The sequence below is a fragment of the Eubalaena glacialis genome, chromosome 1 (genome assembly GCF_028564815.1).
Source record: "Eubalaena glacialis isolate mEubGla1 chromosome 1, mEubGla1.1.hap2.+ XY, whole genome shotgun sequence".
NCBI lineage: Eukaryota > Metazoa > Chordata > Mammalia > Artiodactyla > Balaenidae > Eubalaena > Eubalaena glacialis.
Window position 1 is genome coordinate 64,289,168 of NC_083716.1, and position 21,864 is coordinate 64,311,031.

Genomic DNA, 21,864 nt, shown 5'->3' on the forward strand with positions numbered 1-21,864 from the left:
GATTGCAGTGCTGAGGAGACCTGAATCAAGCTGAACTTGAAGCATAGGAGCAGTGGGCTAGGAAGGGAGGGAAGGCACGCCAGGCAGAGGGAGGAGCAGAGGGAAATTCTGGAGGTGTCACTGGATCAAGGTGTCTGGGCTTCCTCCTTTGTAAAATAAGGATAACAGGCCTACCTCCTCGGGCTGTCGTGGAACTACTGGAGGTGATGACGGACATACATGAAGCGCCTGGGAGAAGGCTGTGCTGGTTATCCTCTGTTTGTCTCTCTCTCCGTTCCCCATCTCTGGAGGCTGACCCACCCCGTGGACCATGTTGCTGGCACCTCCTGCAATCAAAGGAAGGCGCTGACGGGAGATCAGAGGACAAGACAAGGGAGAAGTCAAGGCATTTGCTCCTCCTCCCTCAGCCCCATGCTCAGTGATGCTGCTCTGGCCATGGTTACCCCCTTCTCAACTCAGTTTCTGTTGGATGGTCCCCAGAGTCCCCTGAAGATACCTGTGGCAGGTTCAGGTCACACTGTGCTGTCCCCTTGCCCCTTCAAGTCTAGGGGAGGTTACTGCTTCCCCCTGTAACTAGTTCCTGAATGCCTCTCACCATTCCAAGCTGATTCCCTTAACCCTGCCCACACCTCTGCAAATGGTCCTTTCATTAAATTGTCTTTGAACTTGGAGCTAAGGTTGCCATCCATTCTTTGCCAGGATCCTAACTGCTACAGGGCCTAGTGCATAGTATGAGCTATTTTCACATACAAATTATGATTAAGCATATGCTCTAGTTTCCCCTTCCCAACCCACAGCCCTCAAAATGTCATTAAAAGTATTTATTTTTTAAATTCTATGCCAGTGCTAGAATAACAAGAGGTCAGAAATTGTGAGGAATCCCTGGAAGACAGAGATTGATGGAACTGGATGGACAGGCGAAATGACAGCCCACAAGCCACGCAGCTGAAAGCCTCTGAGAGAGGAGGGCCCAGCTTTAAGGAAGCTTTCAGCTCACAGATGCCAAGCCAGGAGGCAGGAGGAAGCCTGGACCCCCATCAGGACAAGGTTGGAGAATTCCAGCAGAAACAGCTGGAGAATTTGGCTCTCCCCGTGCCCCCCTCAGCAGCACAGGTCAAGTCTGGGTAGCAGTGGAGTCTGCCAGGTAATAGCAGTGAGTGGGGCACTTGGGGCAGCATCCTAGGGCTGATATCCACCTAGCGGCGAGGGGGCACCCTCATCCAGAAGGGCAGCCACTGGCACACGCTGTCGCCAGCAAGTCTCATCCCTGCCCAGTAGTCACCAGTCCAGGCTATGTGAAATAGTCACAAGCCTTACCAACAGGATAACCTGAAATCTCAAGACTCAAGTTGAGTGCACAACCGAATTCACCAACCACTGAGGAAAACCAACACCATGAAAAACAAACACCAAATTCAATAAAGAGAAGAACTAACATCCACGGAAATAGAACTAACTGAGTAAGCCCTCAAATAAGAATAATTAATATCTTCAAAGAGATGAGCCTTCTAACGCTTTTAGGCTTACCCTAAAAAAGATTGAATTGGAAATCTTATCAATTAAAAATGTGACCTGGGAGGGTGGTGGTAGGAAATACATCCACTACACACCAATTAGAATGGCTAAAGTCAAAAAAGATTGACAATTCCAAGGTTGGTAAGAATGTGGAGCTACTGGAACTCCCATATGCTGCTGGTGGGGATGAAACCATCTGGAAAATAGTTCGGCAGTTTCTTAAAAATTTAAACATACACGTACCATACCATTCAGCCATTCTCCTCCCAGGTATTTATCCAAAAGAAATGAAAACATATGTCCATACGAAGACTTGTACATGTTCATAATAGTTTTATTTGTAATAGCCAAAACTTGGAAACAACCCAAATATCCAGTAACAATTTGGATTAACCAACTGAGGGTATAGCCGTACGATGGAATACCACTCAGCAATACAAAGTAATGACCAATTGATGTACATTAAACATGGATGACCTTGAAATAAATATGCTGAGTGAAAGAAGCCAGAAAATAAAGAGTACACACTGATGCTTCCATTTATATAAAACCCTAAAAATGCAAACGAATCTATGATGACAAAAAGCAGATCAAAGTGTCCCTGCGGAGAGGGATGGGGGAGGGAAGGTCAGGAAGTAGAAATTATAAAGGGATATAAGCAAACTTTCAGAGATGATGGATATGGTCATTATCTTGATTATGATAATTTCACAGGTGTATACCTATGTCAAAACTTAACAAATTATACACTTCAAATATGTACAGTTTATTGTATGTCAATTATACCTCAATAAAGTTGTTTTTAAAAAACTTTTTGGAACTGTAAAAAAAAAAAAGAAAAGTTTGTATTGGAAAAGGAGAGTTAAAATGAACAATATTTTCCTCATCTATTTTTGTGTATGTTAGTTTATACAGGGTACCTCTGAGTGAAAGAGTAAGAGATATAACTAGTAGTCACTTGACAAATCTTAATAAACTTTTGGGGGCATATTTTCCAGAAAGTGAGAGAGTTAATGACTCCAATATCCAGGTAATACATCCTTTTGCAATTCCAGTGTTTTCCAATTCTCAATGCTTATAACAAAATTACACGAGTACCCAATTGACTGACAGCTAATAGAAAAAAAAAATTTTAATGCTTTGATGAGAGATCATGATGTGATTTTTGGCATATTACTCAGAAGAGGTTCATAAAATCAAGTAGCATTACTATAGCAAACAGTCACCTCTACTAGTTTATGTGATCACAGATTCTCAATGTTTACATTTATAAGAACAAAAATAGGTTATCTGAAGATAACAAACAGAAAAACTTGCAAATGTGACCATGGAAAATATGTAAGATATTCATAAACATTAAGATTGAGAAAGAAGACAGTCACAGATGCACAGGAGCCTTCTAAATACTTAAGAGAACATTACAAGGTTTTCCCTGGCGTTCCAGTGGTTAGGACTCCGCCTTTCCAATGCAGGGGGTGTATGGGTTTGATCCCTGGTCGGGGAACTAAGATCCTGCATGCCGCTGGGCGCAGCTAAAAGAAAAGAGAGACTATTACATATGATTTTACATTAATAAATTTGAAAATCTTGATAGATGTCCATGTGTTATTCTGGGAAAATGTTGGTATTTTACCAAAATTGACCCAAGGAAAACTACAAGTCTAGAAAAGAGTAATAAAGATTTAAAAAATTAAAAATCCACTCAAGATTTTTTAAACTTAGGATGGAAAGTCAGAGATGGTTGTTGGAAGATGAATGGATGCTAGAGGCAATGGCAATCACATGTCTACTGTACGGACCCATGTATACACAGGGACCTAACATATGACAAGGGTTGCAGTTCAAGGAGTAGAGAAACTTGGCTACTCGATAAATAACATAGGCCAACTGGATACGCATTTGGAAGAAAATAAATTATATTCTCTACCACATGCCATTCACAAACATTTACTCCAGGTGAATTAAAGAAAGAAACATAAAGGACAATACTGTACAAGCAATCAAAGAAAACCAGGAAATAGATAAGTAACCTTGGGTAGAGAAGGTCTGCTGGCACAAGACACAAAATATAGAAGGCAAAAATTTAACAAAATAAACTCCAAAACAATTACGGATAAACTGGAAGAAAGAACTGGCTGTATATCTATCTATCTACCTACGAATGAAACAGACTGCATTAAAATTTTTACGCTTATTAGTTTAAAAGAGACAACCCAGTAGAAAAATAAGCAAACACATAAGAGAGCAAATCCAAATGGCCAATAAACCTATAAAAAGATGTTTCATCTCATTAGTAATTGGGAAAATCATATTAAAATAAAAACAAAAGACTGTTTCCTTATCAGATGGGCAAAAATTAAAAGACTGGTGACTTCAAATGTTGGGGTGGGAATGGGGAAATGTGTGTTTTCATAAACTACTGATGTTTAATTCAGGGTGAGGTGGGCAGATGGTAGGAAAAGAAAGAATATACTAAGGGATGTGCAAAATGAAACTCAAAAGCCCCCATCATAGATAATCTATCAGAGTGACTCATAGGAAACAAGTACTTCTTGCGGGTGTTGAGGGGAACCTCTTGAAAGAACACAGGGGTTTGAAAAGCGTTGAGTGTGAGAACCACAAGACCTTGTAGGAAGGTTTTCAAAGTAATCATGCTTTCCCCTCACCCCCCTCCCAACCCACCCCAGCGAGGGCACACTTCCAGAAGGACTGACATCTCTCTCCCCATCACTGAAAATGTCAGAGAGGATTCCAGTACCCAGAGCTGGCACCGACATCCACCTTTGAAATGAGCATGGGCTTGGAGTCAGACACTCTCTTGGCACATAGATCAATGGAACAGAATAGAGAGCCCAGAAATAAACCCATGCACTTATGGTCAATTAATCTTTGACAATGGAGGCAAGAATATACAACAGAAAAAAGACAGTCTCTTCAATAACAGTATGGAGGGTCCTCAAAAAACTAGAAAGAGAACTATCATATGATCCAGCAATTCCACTCCGGTATATCCAGAAAAAACAAAAACACTAATTCAAAAAATGCACCCCAATGTTCACAGCAGCACTATTTACAATAGCCAAGACATGGAAGCAACCCAAGTGCCCATCAGCAGACACACAGATAAAGAAGATGTGGTATTATATATGTGTGTGTGTATATATATATATACACACATACACACACACACACACACACAAACATTACTTAGCTATAAAAAAAGAATGAAATTCTGCCATTTGCAGAAACAAGAATGGACCTAGAGAATATCATGCTTTGTGAAATAAGTCAGAGAAAGACAAATACTATATGATATCACTTATATGTGGACTCTAAAAAAATACAACAAACCAGTGAATACAACCAAAAAGAAGCTGACTCACAGATATAGAGAACAAATTATTGGTTACCAGTGGGGAGAGGGAAGGGGGGATGGGTAATACAGGGGTAGGGAAGTAAAAGGTACAAACTATTAGGTATAAAATAAGCTACCAGGATATATTGTACAACATGGAGAATACAGCCAATATTTTATAAGAACCATAAATGGAGTATTACCTTTAAAAATTGTGAATCACTGTATTACATACCTGTAACATAATATTATACAGCAACTATACTTCAATTAAAAAAAAGTAAATAAATAAAATATAAAATTAAACACATATGAGATTCTATTGTGAGCCACAAAACTAGCGAGAAGTTTTTAAAAAAGTGGAATAGGCGGTGCTGGCCAGGCATGAGAAACAGCGAGCTCATTAACTGCTATTTGAGACTATCCAATAGGACATTTCTGGAGGACAAATTGAAAACCTTTATAATGGTTTACTTAGGAAATATTCCCTTTATTTAGGAAATAATCAGAGGTTGGCACTGCCATTCGCAGATTTAGGGGTATCCACCCAGATAACTCTAAGCGCCTCAGTCCCGCCTTCCCCACCCCACCCCATCCACAGAGAAGGTGAGCAACAATTTCCTTCCACACAGGCCCCAGTCCACAGGCCCCGCAGCCTCACACTCGAGATGGAAGGGCAGGGCGGTGCGAGAGAGAGAAAGACAACTGAGTCTGGCTGGAACTGTAACATATGAAGCTGGAAACCGGGCTGGTGGTTTCCCTACGCAGTGCCAGAGAAGGCTGCCTTAACCAGCAAGAGGGACAAAGAAGCTGCCCAGGGAGGCCAAGAAGAGGGTGAGGGTGTGTCATTCAGGTCCTCAGAGTGGCAGACACCACGATGGGATCAGATGTGCACGAGATTTATTTGTGGAAACCCCTGTGAAGGATAAAGAAGGAGGCAGCAGAAGGCAGGAAGAGCCTGCAGACCACGATGCGGGTCTGACGCCCGTGAAAGGAGAGAGGAAGCAAGAGCCCCACGCTGCAGGGTGGGTTTGGGGAACCCCCAGCCAGACCAACGGGGAGGCCCCAGGCAAGGCTGCCACGGGCAGAAACAGCGTGGCTAGTGGCTCGAGAGCCCTGCCGGCCTCAGTCATCATCTGGGAGAGCCCGAGCGGGGAGAGGGCTGGAGACGGAGCGTGGCCTTGGTGCGTGTTGGATCGAAGCTGCAGTGGCTGGAGTTGTGCCATCTGCTCTTGCAGCGGGTTCTCCTGAGGGGGGATTGGAGTGGCGCACCCCCGTTGATGCTGCAGAGGACTTCTAGGGCTCCCTGGACAGTATTCCAGTTCCCAGTCCTGGTCGTCCCAAGACCCTGCCGCACCTCCATCAGGGTCCCAGGAGATCCTTCCACTGATCATATTTTTACAATCCCCTCATCCCTGGCAGAGAAGTGCTGAACCACCCCACATACGGACACACATGCACACTGGTGTATACACCACTGCACTCACATTCAGAAGCCACACAGAGCATGCCTGGACTCTGCTGTGCTGGGAAGTAACCCCAGGAGGCCTCCCCTCCAAGGCTGGGGAGATCACCAACCCTATGCGGTCGGGGCTCTGGATTCCATTCTCACCACCCCCAGCTGACCTTGGAACTACAACCCAGAGGGTCTGATTCCCCTAATCCTGGAAGAGCTTAGAGAGAAGCCTCAGGTCAGCACTCTCGCTACCTCACTCTCCTTACTGCCTCTTTACACACCAATTTCTCAACACAAGTGTGTTCAAGCATTCAGGGGCCTAAAGGGACCAAGGGGAGCCTGTAGGGATAAGAAAAGGAAATAGAGGTTGAGGACCACCCTCCTTCATAGCCCTTGAAATTCCATTTTGTTCCGTTTCCCTGGATATAACAGTCCTTTACACTTTAGTGTGAATTAGCCTGTTATGTTGCTTTCTTCAAGAAGGGGCTCAGCACGTCAGCTGTGGGCATCCAGGGTGAGATGGTCAAACATGATTGGGGATATGAAGGAAGAAGAGAGGCGTCCAGGAAAATCCACCTTCTCTGAGAATCAGGTGCACTACGGGCAGGTGCTCTTGGCTCTCCCTGCCCTCCCACCCTTACTCTGAAGGAGCAGGGACCCCAGCTTGCATCAGTTCTGTAACACCTGACCCACACTAAAGACATAGGCAGCCAAGCGCACTTCACATTTAGCCACTTTTAATGCTCAAAAGCTCTGTACAAAAAAAAAAAAAAATCACGAATGAATCCTCACAACACCCCTGTGAGGTAGGTAGGCAAGTATTATTCTCCCCTTTTACAGATGGGGAAACTGAGGCAGAGAGGTGATGTGACCAGCCAGTAGTCCCAGCACAGCTGAAAGTCAGGGCCAACCGTGAGAATGCAAAGGATCCCTCCCAGTTCAGCCCTGATCTCTGACCCCTCATCTAGACCTTGTCTGCAACAAAATTAACACTTTTTACTACATGCAAAAATAAAACCGAAAACAACAACAAATCTGAAAAGGTAGTGAACAGACATACAGTAGATTTGCAAAAGAATTCAGCTAAAACGGTCATAAATTTTCCAACACTAGGTAGACATGAACAACTTTGGCCTCTTCCCCCTTTTCAAAATACCATGACCGGTGACACATAACCTGTTTCTCTGCACAAGTGCCGGTGTCCAACCAAGAGAGACCTCCCTGGCCCCAACGAGCCAGGCCAGGAGGACAGCGTCCACACCATTCAGCCCCTGTGCTTCGGGGGACACCAGCCCCCAGAGGGAGAGCCGCAGACTCAGCTCAACACCGCCTGCCTCTCCGAGCAACCCTCCCACTGTCTGCCCAGAGCTGGTCCCGGCAGCTGCTAACTCAGCAGCACTTGGCCCCTTCTGCCCCCACTGGAAGGCAGCTCAAGGATGCTCAGCAAGGATGGCCTGGAATCCAAGTGCCCCCTCACGCCATCCTTGGCCCACTCTCACACGCCCCACTGCTCGCTCAGGGTCACCCGGCAGTCTCCGGGGCTCCTGCCACAGCAGGTCGGGGCACAGGCCACTCTGGATGGCGGGGCAGGGAGGCAGTGCTTCCCTAGACCTCCCGCCCGTGGTTCCAGAGAAATGGAGCTGGCCTCTTCCACAGGGCTGCATGCACCCTCTGGAAGCTCTTTCTTCCCCCGAGAGGGACTCCATTTCGTTTTCAGCTCCCTGGAAACCTCCACAGTCCTGCCAGCCCAGGGGAGGGGAGAGGGCAAAGGAAGGAGAGGCAGAAGCCCCTGCGGGACCCACCGGGCGTGTGGTTGTCCTTCAAGTCTCCAGGTTGAGACGAGGCAGGAGAGGCAAGAAAACTGGGTAAAGCTGCCTTTAAGGTAACGAATCAGCCAGCACACAGTCCACTCCCCAGGGAGCCCGGGGCCCCCAGGGCAGTGCTCAGGCAGCAAAACGGGAGAAGCCGCATGGGAGAGCCACGTGAGAGGGAAAGAGGGAAACCAACACCGGCCAGGGCTGCTCCGCGCCAGGGGCCATCAGAGCCGCTCGGGGGAGAGGGGAGGGCGAAGTGGCGAGGGGCTTCGCTTGGCAACTTGGGGAGTGAGCTCCTTGGAGACGTGATGCCACACCGGCCTTCCTGCAGGCCCTCCCCACGCCTGCCATTCACAAGGTATCACTGTGCGCCAATTGTCCTATAAAAACTCTTTCAGAAAAGGGGTCCCCACCCATGCCAGTCTCTCTGCTAAGCTGAGGAATCATTTCTCAGGGCCACTGTCAGTGAAGAGCACCGGCACCCCCAGCCTGCGAGGGTAGGAGGTGGCCCTGCGGGAGGCGACGGTAGCAGGGGCAGGGGGAGCGCGTCCTACAGGAAGTCCCATTCCTACAGGAAGTCCCCTGCAGCGGAGGGCTCGGGGCTGTGGCTCTGCTCCTGCCACCGGCAGCGCAGCCTCGAGAAGGGCTGGTCCTCCACGCTCTCAAGCTCGGGGAAGCCCAGCTGGTTGAGGATCTCGTAGATGCCGGCCTTTGCTGCCACCTGGGGAGGACAGCAGAGATGGGGGCAGAGCTCCAGGGAAAGGGGGTAATCATTCAGGTCCCCCGTCCCCCTCTGTCACACCGTCCTCCCCTCACTGGGCTCCGCAGATACAGGCGAGTCTGGGGCCCAGTGCTGCCTCCCCCCAGCTCAGTGACCTGCACAAGTTTGTGTCTTGATTACTATTAACTGCTCTGTGCTTCCGTTTCCTTATAATGGGACTGCACAGTGTGGAGGGCGACACTTCACAGAAAGCGCCCGGCAGGCAGTGAGCAAGCGGAGAGCAGCGCGGGAGGCCAAGCACGCCCCATGCCTGTGTAGCCCCGACGCTCCCATGGGGACCTCAGGAGCAGAGGCCCAGCTGCTCCTGGTATTACAGCTGGGCCCTCAGGGAGCACTGGGGAAGGCAGTGTGGATGCAGCAGCCAGCAAGAGCCCTTTGGCTGTGAGTTCCGGCTGTGGAGCAGGCAGGCCCACCAAGGGCCTCAGCTCAGGCGGGTTAACTGGGGCCTCCCTGGACACTCTCCACACAGCCCTATGGCCCAGACCCTGGCACTAGACTCAAACCACTCAACGACCAGCCTCCTTCTCTCCCCACCGTCCTGGGGGATGGGGAGGATGCAGGTTCCACTCCAAACAGAGGTCTCCGGGCAACCCGCACCCCTGCCCTCTGTTCATCCCCTGAGGCTGGAACCCACGCTCGGGGCTGGACCAGCAGTTCTCGCCCTCCTTGACGTCCCCAAACACCCACCACCCGGGTTCAGCTGGCGAGGGGATCAAGCTCCTCCCCAGCCCCTGGTCCCCCTGATTTCAGCTCTCCGAGCAGAACCCAAGCAGAAGTGTCCTAGGTCCCCCACCACCTCCACCTCCACCTCCAAGAGGAAGCTGAGCCCAAGGCCTGCTCAAAAGGGTAGCCCCAATGTGGCCTTGGTGTGACCCACGCCCTATCAGGACCACCCTGAAGGCTCATCTTCAGCAGAAACGCCCAGCAGCCACCACTCCTGCCAGCAGACCCTGTGGTGGCCTCCCTGCCTCTGCAACCTCACAGCTCTGACCCCACGTGCACACCTACCTAAGCCCCCGTACCCTTCCTATACCCATCACAGCCTCCCATTCTCCTGCCCACCTGCCCCACGGGAGCTAATTCCAGCCCTGAGTCCAGATTAGAACTGCCAGGACAGTCTGGTGAGGTCAGTAGGGGCCAGTGTCTCAGCGGAGGGGTAATTACAGGTCCCTCTGCCAAGGAGGGAAGGAGGCCTTTCTCCTGCCCTAGAGGTGCCGAGGCAGCAGCTCCTCCTCTAAAAGCAGCCGAGCCGGGGGAAGAACCAGGAAGAGCCAAGCAGAGAGGGAGGGTGGAGGCGGCATGAGAGGGCAGCGTCTTAGGCCAGACATGGTGGGCTTTGGAGCCAGACAACCTGCTCTAACGCTGACCGTGAACACGGCACTTAACCTCTCTGCGCTCAGTCTCCTCCTCTGTAGAATGGGAGCATACAGTCGCCACGTAAGGCAGACCCGCCCACACAAGCTCTGGCAGACGGCACTGTATGCATCTCATGGAATCCCCACCACAGCCTCCTGAGGTGGTGCTGACGTGGTAACGCCGAGGACAGCAGCTCAGAGGGGTTAACTAACTTGTCCGAGGTCACGGCTGCAAGGCAGCAGGGGCCGAGCCACAGCGGGAAGCCAGAAGGGCACAGCGGAGGGATAAACACAACAGTGGGCGTGAAGCACCCAGGTGATGCTGGCCTTGGGGACGCAGGCAGGGAGCAGGGGCCCAGCCCAGCACCCGCCCTGCTCTGTCCCCAGGCGCCTCGTCTCCTCCCTCCTCCTCCTCATCCATCCACTCACTGCCTGCTGAGCGCGGAGGCTGTGCTGGGGACCCAGAGCTGAACGAGACACAATCTCAGCCACAGGGAAGCGTCCTGTACAGTGAGATGAGAACTCTGCCCGCTCAACAGGGAGCCTGTCCCTGGGCCCGGGGGAGACGCACAGGGCGGTCCCGGCCCCCGCCCCCGCCCTCACCTCCCGCATCCAGGCGCTGAAGGGCCTCTGCCAGGAGCCGGCCTTCTCCAGGTGGAGGTACGCGTTGAAGAGCACCAGGCAGATGTAGCGTTCCAGGTACTGCAGGCTCCGCAGCTGCAGCCTCCGGGCCTCCCGCTCTGACTTGGCCGCTTTCGCCTAGAGGTCGGACGGCACGGGGCGGGAGTCAGAGTGGGTGCTCACCCCCAGCCAGGGACACTCCACACACGCTCTACAGACATACACACACCCGACTCACACACTCACAGACTCACAATCGTACACACCACACACACACTCATACACATATACACACACTCACACACACCTCACTCACACACCACATGCCCTCGGTCACACACACCCCACACACAATCACACAACACAGTCACGTACACACACACGCACCGCATACACACTCCACACTCACACACAAACCATACACACAACACACACCCCCACATACACACATACAGACACACTCTCACACAACACACACTCTCCAAGGCTGGGGACAGAGCACAGAAAGACCACAGAAGCAGCATCAGCAAGAGGTGCAGGAGCTCAGGGAGGGACAGGCTAGGATGGGGGGTGGGGCATCGGTCTTTTGAACGGCAATCCTGAGCCCCTTCTAGGAGAACAGGCCACGCTAGGGAGGGAAGGGACAGCCAAGTGACTAAAGGTAGCTTCCCAGAGAGCACAGGATGCAGCTGGGCCTTGAGGGCCTGGGTGGACCCGGATGAAGACAGTGGGCACCAGATGGGGCGGCCCAGAGGCGAGGATGGTGCCCAGCAGGTAGGGGGACTGGGAAGGGGCTGGCTTGGCTGGAACAAGGGTGCGAAGGGACAAGAGGGGAACTGGGTTGGCCCCCAACTGTGGAAGCCACCCTGGCGCCGAGAAGTCTACCCTCTAAAGCCAGCTTCCCAACCCTGGCGTGCAGATGCCTGGGCCCCACCTCGGACCAATCAGATGAGAACCTCTGCGGGGTGGGCCTGGGCACGGGGGCTGTGAAAAGTCCCCGGGGCCATTCTAGGGAGCCAGGGTTGAGCTCCGTGGCTCTAGCACTGGGGAGCCACTGAAGCTTTGAGAATAGGAGTGACCTGTTAACGGAAGACTTGCGGGAGACTAATGCTCAGAAGGAAGAGGACTTATATGGGGTCCTCTCCAGGTTTTCCTCAGTGTCGGGGTCAGTGGGTAGGCGGGGGGACAAAGCCCAGGACACAAAGAGCCAGCTGTCCCCCTGCCGGGTGTCTGCCACCATATCTGGGCGTGCTCCTCCAACCCACCGCAGATGGACCGTCGCCCTAGGGGGGAGCCCGGGGGACTGAACGCCACACCTCACCTTGCACTTGCACCCTCCCCCTTCTCGCCCACACCCGCCCCGCCCTGGCCTCCATCCAGGGCCCACGGCAGCTCTCTCTGCTCCAAGAAGAGTATGTGGCATAGCGGCCGTACCTTCAGGCACCGGGAACACCCAGGGGAGGGCACAGCCAGCCCCCGGGCCTCCGGGAACCAGGAAGGGCAGTCTCCCAACAACTGGGCCACAGCTGGAAGCCCCCCCACGCAGGCACACGTCAGCCCACACGAGTCTCCTCCAGGCCGCTTCAGGAAGGCTCCTGGGTGGGCCCCCGCCCCACACATAACACGACCCACAGCCCTAAGAACCGCGAGCTGGAGCAGGCTTGCTTGTGGGACCTTAGTCCCCCACCTCCCACTTCTGCCTCGGGTGACTCAGCCTCGGGTGCCTCTGCTGTCTTTGCCCCCAGGGTCATGGGAGTGGACGGCTGGCCCGCCACACCATCCAGAAGGAGCTCTGGAACCTTGGGGACGGAGCAGGGGTGGAAGGCGGACAGCGATCAGGGCCCAGCTGGGCAAGGGGACCACAGCCAGTGCCCTGACTCCCTGGGACACACGACTGGGTTCTGGTCCCAGTTCTGCCATTTAAACTCTCAGCCCCACGTTGCCGGAGGTCACATTGCTCAGTAAAGTATGGCATGAGGAAGCACCTATAAACCCTGGGGGGCCACACAGGTCCAGCCATTCACGGAACGGGGGCCAGAGCCATGGCACAAAGGTGGGGCACACACAGGCCCTGCCTGCAGAGACACTCGTGGTCTGGGGGAGACAGGGGACAACTGCCAAACACCCAGAGCAGCCGGATCACGGGATCGAGGCAAGGCAGGTAGTGCACGAGGGAGGGCCTCCAAGAGGAGGAGGATTTGAGGTGCGTTAGGAAGAAGGGGACAGAAAGGTGCCCTGAGAGGGGGAGGAAAGGGTCAAAGAGTGAGGTGGGTTCAAGGAAGGCAGAGGGGGAGGGCCTTGTAGCAGCAGGGGGCCCAGAGCCAGGCAAGCCCTGACCCTACAGACAAAGGGGCCAGTGAGGGCTTCTGGTGGATGTGAGGGTAGGAATGGCCCCAGGGCCACTGGTGCGGGAAGCTGACTGGGGCCGGTAGGGGCAGGACGCCTACTGTTTTAAGGATGGATCAACCAACCAAGTGCTCAAAAAAAAGCAGTTTTGTTTAGAAATTAGCCAGTGGACCAAAAAAAAAAAAAAAAAAGATTTTACCTAAATACAAACTGCGGCCAATACAGCACGACTCTGCCTGTCTCTATGGGTGACTACTTCATGCAGCGCGGCGCTGGGCATTCACCACCCGATCCCTTACGCTGCTCCCCAATCTCCATCCAAAGGCTGGGAGCCTAGTGAAACACATTTTCTTAGAAAGAAGGAAAGGAATTCACCCACAGTGCCACCAGGCAGAGTCACTTTTAACTACTTTCAAGAGCTCAGAAGTAAGTTCCTGTGGGTGTGACGAGGCCTCGGCTCGGGACTTGGCCCCGGGGGCAGAGCTCTATCCTCTTGGTGCCCCTGCTCCAGAGGGGACAGAAGCCTGCTGCCCCCAGAGATTCCAGCAAGGATTCTGAGGAACATCTCGGGTGGAGAGGCCAAATGATTCCTTCCGAGCCCCTACTGGCAAGGTAGGGTGGAATTATCTCTAAATTCAGACCCCTGGGTCAAGGTGACGCCTGACACCCACCGGAAGGTTCCATGGGCGCTTCCTGCCCGACCGCAGTCTGTGATTTGAGACAATGACCCATCTTCCTAGCAAAGCCCTGGTTTCCTTAAAATCACCCCATACTGGCACTGTCTGGGGAGGAGGACAGGCCAGCCACCTCCAGTAGATAAAAATAGTGGAGCTGTTTTTAGAGGGCCTGGCAGGCCAGGCTGTCATTAGCTGTGGTAGAGCGGACAAGGCTTCCTCGTCCACTGGGGACTAAGCACTAAAACAGACGGGGCCCAGGGAAGGTGGCCAGGGCACTGGGTTCGTCAGGCCTCTCAAGCCTCCAGTCTGCCCAGCATCAACGCGGGCCCCGAGGTGCACTGCTCCTTGCTGGGCCACTTGGGAGAGGCCCACGGAGGCAGGGCTGGAAAGCCTCCCCGGGTGTGCCCAGGCCCCCTGCATGCAGGTGCCAGGCTGAGCACAACACACGTAGATCTGATGAGGAGATTCTAATATGCCCTCCAGCAAACCCATGAAGCAAGAGGGACATCTCATGGTGCAGATGGGGCTCAGCAAGGTCACAGAGTTCCAAGCTGGGACATGAACTCCAAAACCCCAGCTCTCCTAACACCCTAGGCCTTTCCACCACAGTCAAGTTCAAGTGCTCCTCGCCTCACTCTTGCTTCTGTACCTTTACCCTCTCTCTTCCTCCTGCCTGGAATGCCCTCCCCTCCACCTGGGCTGGCCGCGTTCAGCTTTCCCTCCAGGCCCTGGACAAGCCACTGCTCTCCCGAGGCTCTGAACCATCCAGCCCCACCGGCCGCTTCTCAGCCTCCTCTGCTCTGCACCAGTTCCCTAACTACTGCATTACATTCCATCGTGAGGGCTTCTAATTGCTTCTCCAAGGCATGACTGGTCTCCTCAAGACAGCGATACGCTGGGGCGGCAGGCACCAGATTACAGCCAGGTTTCCATCTCCGCCTCCTTCCCGCCGCCCTGAGCGTCTGACTAGGACCCAGCGTGCAGAGGGTGCTCAGCTGGTCAACGGGCACTCACTCCCTGGGTCATGTCGCTCTTTCAGTGTCATACTCTCAGTGTCATCTAGGACCAAGATTCCAGATTCCCTGGGGACCCCCACGTGTGTACCTGCACCGGGGGCTCCGGACTCAGACGTGCAACCGCTGCTCAAGAGCTCCGCATGGATAAGGTTCGGGCTCCTCAAATTCCACAACACACTCCAAACGGACCTCGGGACCGCTCCCCAAACCTGCCCTGCGCACACGCTTGCCATCTCACAGGCAAGCCCTGCTGCTCAGGCCCAAACCGACATCCCTCCTCGACTTCTCCCTTTCTCAGCCCCACATCCAGCCAATCAGGGAATCCTGTCAACTCCATGTCAACACACTCCCAGAAGCTGCCCCCTCACACGCCCCAGTCAAGCCACCTCATCTCGGTGACGGCGCCTGACTGGCCTCCCTGCCACCGCCCTCAACCCCGCCCCTACTGTCTAGTCTCAGCGCGGCACCAGAGTGACCCTGCGAGAACCTGTGGTCATTACTGGAGCCTCCCTGCTGCCCTCTCCCCACCCGCTCCCCAGGAACAAGCATGGCCTGGCGACCACCGCCCTCCAGCTGAGGTGGGGTCCAGACTGGGCGGGCAGCCGACAGCCCTCAAAGATGGTCAGTTTCTAAGGGGCAGGGTCCCAGAGCTCAGACCCCACCCTTCTCCTTGGGGGCTTTGCATGAGTCCCTGCAGACTCCATCCTCAGGCCTGCGTGGGCTTGAGGGGCCTCAAGCCCAAGGATGCTTTCCACGCCTAGTCCCCATTTGGGAGAAAGGGGCCCTCGCCCCAGAGGCAGGTAACTGGTTTTCCAAAGATGTCATATTTTGATCAGCACTTTCAAAGCATGAAGGGGCTAAACCTGGCGCCATGTGCTTCTCTGCTGTTCATCCAACAAACACCGTTCACCCTTAGACCAGGCTCTGGGATTCAGTGCTGACCAGACACGGTGCTGGCCTCAGGACCCCACTGTCCCTACACATAACCAAGGGAGTCAGCCTGGTGTCCCGGCCACCGTACACCCCACTCCCACCTCACCGGTACCCAGGCAGGTGCTCACCTTCCGAGCCCCTACTGGCAAGGTAGGGTGGAATTATCTCTAAATTCAGACCCCTCAAGGCAGGCGGGGCAGCAGTAGTGACCCCGGGTGACAGATGGAAAAGCAGAGGCCCAGGCAGGTCAAAGTGATTTGCCCAAGGTTGTGCCGGAAGTTACTAGCAGAGCCTGGGCTAGAACCGGGGTTTCCAACCCCCTCCCAGGGCTCTTTTGGTTGCTGGAGAAGAGCGCCCTCTCCTGGAGACCAACGATGTGGACAAAGAACCACAAGATACAGAGATGGTAGGGGGCGGGTTTCCAATTTAATCACACAATGACTTATTCAACTGTCCGCTTTCCATCCGCTCACAGGCAGACACCTGTGAAGCCCTACTTGTGCCAGGCAGGGTCTGAGTCAGGGTTTCAGGGATGAGCCCTTACACGTGGAACAGAGATGAGCCGCAGAAAGAGGCACCTTTAGTGACAACCACAAACTTGACAATGACAGCAATAAGCACAGAGGCAGGGTCTCAGGAGATGGAGAGAGTGCGGGGGGTAGGGGGGAGGCAGGGAGATGGTGGGGTTGAGATCTGAACCCCTCCCAAACCACTGAAAATCCCAAGCCTGATGGCGCACATTCAGAAACCACGCCTGGCACCCTGTCAGTGTTCACTGGATGGATGCCGTCGAACAAACCAGCATGGTCCCCCTGGAGGGTGGAAGCAGTTCCAGCTCAGCCGTATGATGGGAAGGAAGGGAAAGCAAGGGAGGTCGCAGCTACTGAGAACCTGAGCCTACTCACACACACACTCTCACACACTCACACTTACACACACAAACCCACACACCCACACTCCAACTGAATGAAAGCTGCTCACCAATCCACTGGCTCTATTTTGGCCTGGTGTGAAAGAGCTTAGGGAAGCAACCCTTTTCTTCCATCATATTTTAGGCGACAGCTCACAGCATTCCAGGGTTGCTCTAATTGCACGGCCTGAGACACTTTACCTACCAGAATGAGGTCTCCAGGGAACAACTTTGGCCAAGCCGGAGTCTTGGAGAGACAGAGAGAGACCCCACTTGGGGCTCAGGGCCAGAGCTGTCTCTCTCTACATTTCTCTTAAGAAATAATCTTCGGGACTTCCCTGGCGGCGCAGTGGTTAAGAATCCGCCTGCCAATGCAGGGGACACGAGTTCAATCCCTGGACCGGGAAGATCCCACATGCCGCGGAGCAACTAAGCCCGTGCGCCACAACTACTGAGCCTGTGCTCTAGAGCCCGCGAGCCACAACTACTGAGCCTGCGTGCCACAACTACTGAAGCCCGTGCTCCACAACAAGAGAAGCCACCGCAGTGAGAAGCCCGCGCACTGCAATGAAGAGTAGCCCCCACTCGCCGCAACTAGAGAAAAGCTCGCGCAGCAACGAAGACCCAACACAGCCAAAAATAAATAAATAAATAAATTTATTAAAAAAAAGAAATAATCTTCGTCCTTGCGGCGCTGAGCTGGATCTCTTTGACCTCTTAGCAACTCTGCACCAACCCTGGGCAGTGCAACCAGGAAGGGCTGGTGGCTTCCTTGTCAGCCCTTTTTTTCTGCCACAAGAGAACTGTCCCCTGGGTCATGGCCACCACAGTGAAGGAAAGGAACGCAGGCCAAGGAGTTGGGAGACTGGTGCTAATCCTGCCTCCAGCTGGTCACAAAACTTCATTAGGCCTCAGTGTCTTCCTCAGGAAAATGGGTCTAATAAAACCCACCCTTACCTCCTCACCAGCTGCTCTGAGGACCAGAGTAAAGAGAGGGAAGTTCTTAGAAAACTCAAAAAGCACGGCTCAAAGTTAAACCATCATAGTCTATAAAATAAATCTCAATTTGAGACCAAAGGACGTTTTACTTCTCTCCGTGTGGTTACCTTCACCTCAGATTTTCCTCAAACTCTTTCTGAAGGGACAGACGGGAGACACATCAGACTGTCTTAAACACAGAACTAACACAGAATTAATGCCACTAGCCAAGGCTAAGGAAAAGTGCCCCTGGCATTAATGATTCTAACAGGACTTCCTTCAGGAGCCCTGACCTTGGTTTCTGTCACAAATATTTTCCCTTTCCAGGCGGAGCAGGAAACAACTCATTCAGCAGCTGGTGTCACCACTGTGGGCTGGGGGCCCCTTGCATTCTCCTCAGTTGGGGGCCCAGCCTTCTCACCTCTATTCCAAACTCATGGAGTGGCTTAGTTCAAAGGATTTTCTCTTTCTTTTTTCCTATTGAGGCATTTTTAAAAATACCCTGAGCATTCTGGCTCCCTCACACACGTGGGGTGATCAGGCCCTGACCCAAACTCACTGCCTCTATAGGAATGGAGGAGGCATCACGGGCTGCAGCCCCCAGAGGCCAGGCAGCCTGAGACAGGCCTCAGCAAAGAGAGGCGTCCAGACTGCTACACCGGGGAAGGTCTGTCTCCACGGAAAATGTGTGTGCAGGTTTGGTCCCATGCCCTTCTACAGCCATGACCCGAGTGTGGGATGTCTTCTTGTCCTCTGGGCTCCTCCCCCTACTCAGGCTGGGACTACAAGGGCAAGGACCATGGCTTCCAGGCCTTATGCTTTCCCCCAGTGGGGCTGGAGATGGGCAAGGGAGGTGAAACTGCCCCCTCTTCCTTGGGCGGCAGTGTGGCACAGTGGAGAGGGCCTGATCTGGGAGTCGGGGGCTGGAGTCGTGCTCTCCTCCTGCCATCATCTACCAGCTGTGTGTCCTCGGACAAGCCCAGGGCCTCCCTTCTTCAAATGGAGGTAATGTTACAAGCTGCCTTGGTCAGGCACAGGCACACAGGGAAGACTGAGGATGTGAAAATGTACAGTCAGCCTGGCGTGGACACCTCCCAGGCTGGTTCTGAGCTGGCCAAGGACACATGGGGCCTGTGTCCCCCGGCCTCCAGCAATGGCCTCCAGCAACTCCCAGCTTCCCCTCATGAGCCCCTCCGTCTGCCCTCTCCCGGCCCACCCCCACCCAGTCACCCCCAGACCCTCATCACAGACGCCAGTGCCATCCGAGTCTGGAGGAACATTAGGGCTTACTGTGTACCTCCCCTCGGCTTTAGAGAAGCATCTCCCAAACCTCCCCTGGGGACAGGCAAATCCAAGGGAAAAGCAAGCACAGGCCCTGCCTTCCTGCCCTCACTGCATCTCGGGGAAGTCTCTTTCTGGAAGTACAGCAATTAATTAATGCAGAGGGAATGAGAGAGCCGGTGTATCACCATTTTGCAAACCCCCAATGAAATAAGGAATCCAGGGGATGAGCACCAGCAGCTGCCAGGTCACAGTAGAGACCACAGGACCTTCCAGGCCCCCGTGGCAGCACACAGCACCACCCGTGACTGTGCCGGCCAAAAGCCAAGCCAAATCTGATCAAGCCTCTGCTCTACCCATTTACAGGAAGCACAGGAACTGCAACACGGGCTCAACTAAACCCACAGGTGCAATCAGCAAGATCCAGACTGTGGGACGCCCGGGAAGAAAAGCCGGTTACCTCATCACATTCACTTCAGGGGAGGTAAGGAGGGGAAATGTTCTAGATTCATTGAGCCTTAAGGGCCTCATGAGCCAAATGCCACCTGCGGATCTTGTTTGGGTCCTGCTCCAACTGCAGAAATACATCATGAGGTCAGTAAGTAAATCTAACACTGACTAGGTACTGGAGGATGAGAAATCACTGCCATTTTAGGTGTGATAATGGCGTTATGATGGTCTTTTTTTTTTTTTTGGCCGCGCCGCAGCTTGCGGGATCTTAGTTGCCCAGCCAGGGATCGAACCCGTGACCCCTGCAGTGGAAGCACAGCGTCCTAACTCCTGGACCACCGGGGAAGTCCCTATGATGGTCTTTTTTTAAAAGATCCCTTCTTTGATGGATATGCTGAAATATTTATAGAGGAAGTAATATGAGGTCTGGGACTTGTTTCAAAATAATCCAGTTGGGGTAGTGGGTGGCACTGGTAGGGCTTCAGATGAAATAAGACTGGCCCTGATTCCTGAAGCTGGGAGGTGGGCACACAAGGGTGTGTGAAATTATTCTCCCTACTTTGAATTGTTCTGTTTGAAATTTTCCAAAATAATTTGAAAAAATAAGTTCTTATTTTTCAACTCAGTCAATAATCCTACTTCTAAGAATCAGCCTACAGACACAAGCCACATGGATGAAAGAGCAGCACGCGCTGTGAGGCTCATGGTACCATCACCTGCCCAGAGAACAACAGGAAGTAATCTCATGGGCCACCTCCACAGGAAGAGCAGGTGATGCTGGAGTACATCCACTCAACCAGGTATTATGCCGACATTCCACAGGATGATGTAGAGGCTCTTCAACAGACAGGCTAAAGTGTCCACGGGCTCAAACTATTTATTAATGAGCCTCTCCTCATTCTACTGGCATGTCAGCTCAGTGAAGCGTCACTCACTGCTCCATCCCCAGACACAGGACAGGCGCTCAGTAAGCATGTGTGCCTGTGTTTAAATGCAAGAACGTCACCCAGGTGAATAAGCAGGACAGCTTGTGTACACACCGCGATCACCCCTGTGAGAGGAAGTGAGCGCACATGCACAGAGCCCAGAAAGAGAAGGCAAAACTGAAACCGGCCCTGGGAGGCCGGGTAATGGTCTAATTTCCATTTCCAAAACCACAAACAAGCTACAAACAGTCCTCATCGCTGGTGTGTGACTTCGCCGTGCAGACGGAGACTTACACACACTCGGAGCCCTCCTTTCTGCTCCACGACACAGCAGCAACCTCCACGTTCTCCGGCTCTTCTCCACCAAGGGCCCTGAAATAGTTTTACTGCTGGCAGAAGTGCACTCGCCAAGTTCCAGGAGCCGTTTTCTTAATTGCTTGTGATTAAGGTGTAAGCTGACTGCTGGACCTGGCAGGGCCAGGGAAGGGAAATGCACTGTTTGGGGGATCTGGGGTGCAGGGCAGGGAGCTGAGGAGCACGTGCTGCTGCGAGTCTCAGAATCCCAAGGCTGTGGGATCCTGGGAGGAAACCTTCTGAGGGGCAGAATGTGGACAGGACCTGGAATGTTCCCAGGCAAATGGAGCCCATGTAGGCGGTACACCCCCAACCTGAGCCTGGGCTCAGGTCCATTTCCATTCAGAGGTCCTGGGTGTCCAACCAGGCGAACGAGAGTCACCTGCACACGCAGCACCTGGCCTGCTCTGAGCAGACAACTGCAGGCTCCACCGGAGAGCACCCGGGGGCTTCCGGCTTGAAACCAGAGGGCAGGGGTCTAAATAAACAGCCTGGTACCAGGGGTGAGACATGGCTGCCAATTTCCAGAGGAGTCAGTCCCTCAGAGGGAAAGGGTAGAGGAAGCAGCTGCCTCTGGAGCCTCAGCAAGCCCAGCACAGCCCACCAGGGCAACACGGACTGAGACCTGGGGTCAAGGGCATCGTGGGCAGGGGAGGGGCTCGGGGCTGGGAGTGAGGATCTTTGCCTCTCATCCCTGATCTGCCATCAACTCACATGGGGCCCTGGGCAGTCCGCTCTCCTGCTCATCTGTAAACAGAGAGGTCACATGCTCTCTAAGTCCCCTTGGCACTAAAATCTGAGAGTCTGTTCAGGGGGTTTGAAGCTAGGAAGAACATCACAGGACACTGTGCCCTACAATGATCCTTGGGGCCTCCCATTTTCGAGCATTTACTGTGTCCTTCCCACACACAGCCTGCCCTGTGTCCTTCCCACACACAGCCCTACCAGGAAGCAGCATTAGTCCAGCCTGTAGGCGGGGGGACAAAGGTAGTCAGAGAGGATGAAGATGGCCCTGTAGGAACCCAGCTCCTTCCAGCTCCCACATCCTCGTTCCTTCCGCCAGTCAACCCAGGACAATCTATCCTGCTTCCTTCCC

General features: G+C 53.1%; 1 protein-coding gene across 6 annotated transcripts in view; it reads right to left on the reverse strand.

Annotated features, from left to right (window-relative positions):
- Positions 1–219: 219 nt before the first annotated feature.
- Positions 220–21,864, reverse strand: part of PALD1 (phosphatase domain containing paladin 1) — a 110,261-nt gene continuing 88,616 nt past the window's right edge. For 5 of the 6 annotated variants that reach the window (XM_061181280.1, XM_061181270.1, XM_061181262.1 and 2 more), the window contains exons 19-20: positions 10,880–11,035; positions 7,063–8,861 (exon numbers count right to left, since the gene is read on the reverse strand). In XM_061181280.1, coding sequence (XP_061037263.1) covers positions 8,709–8,861; positions 10,880–11,035 — 309 coding nt within the window. In that variant the 3' untranslated portion in view covers positions 7,063–8,708. Of the gene's footprint in view, positions 327–7,062; positions 8,862–10,879; positions 11,036–21,864 lie in introns of those variants that run through there. The other variant, XM_061181311.1, reaches the window with a different exon arrangement.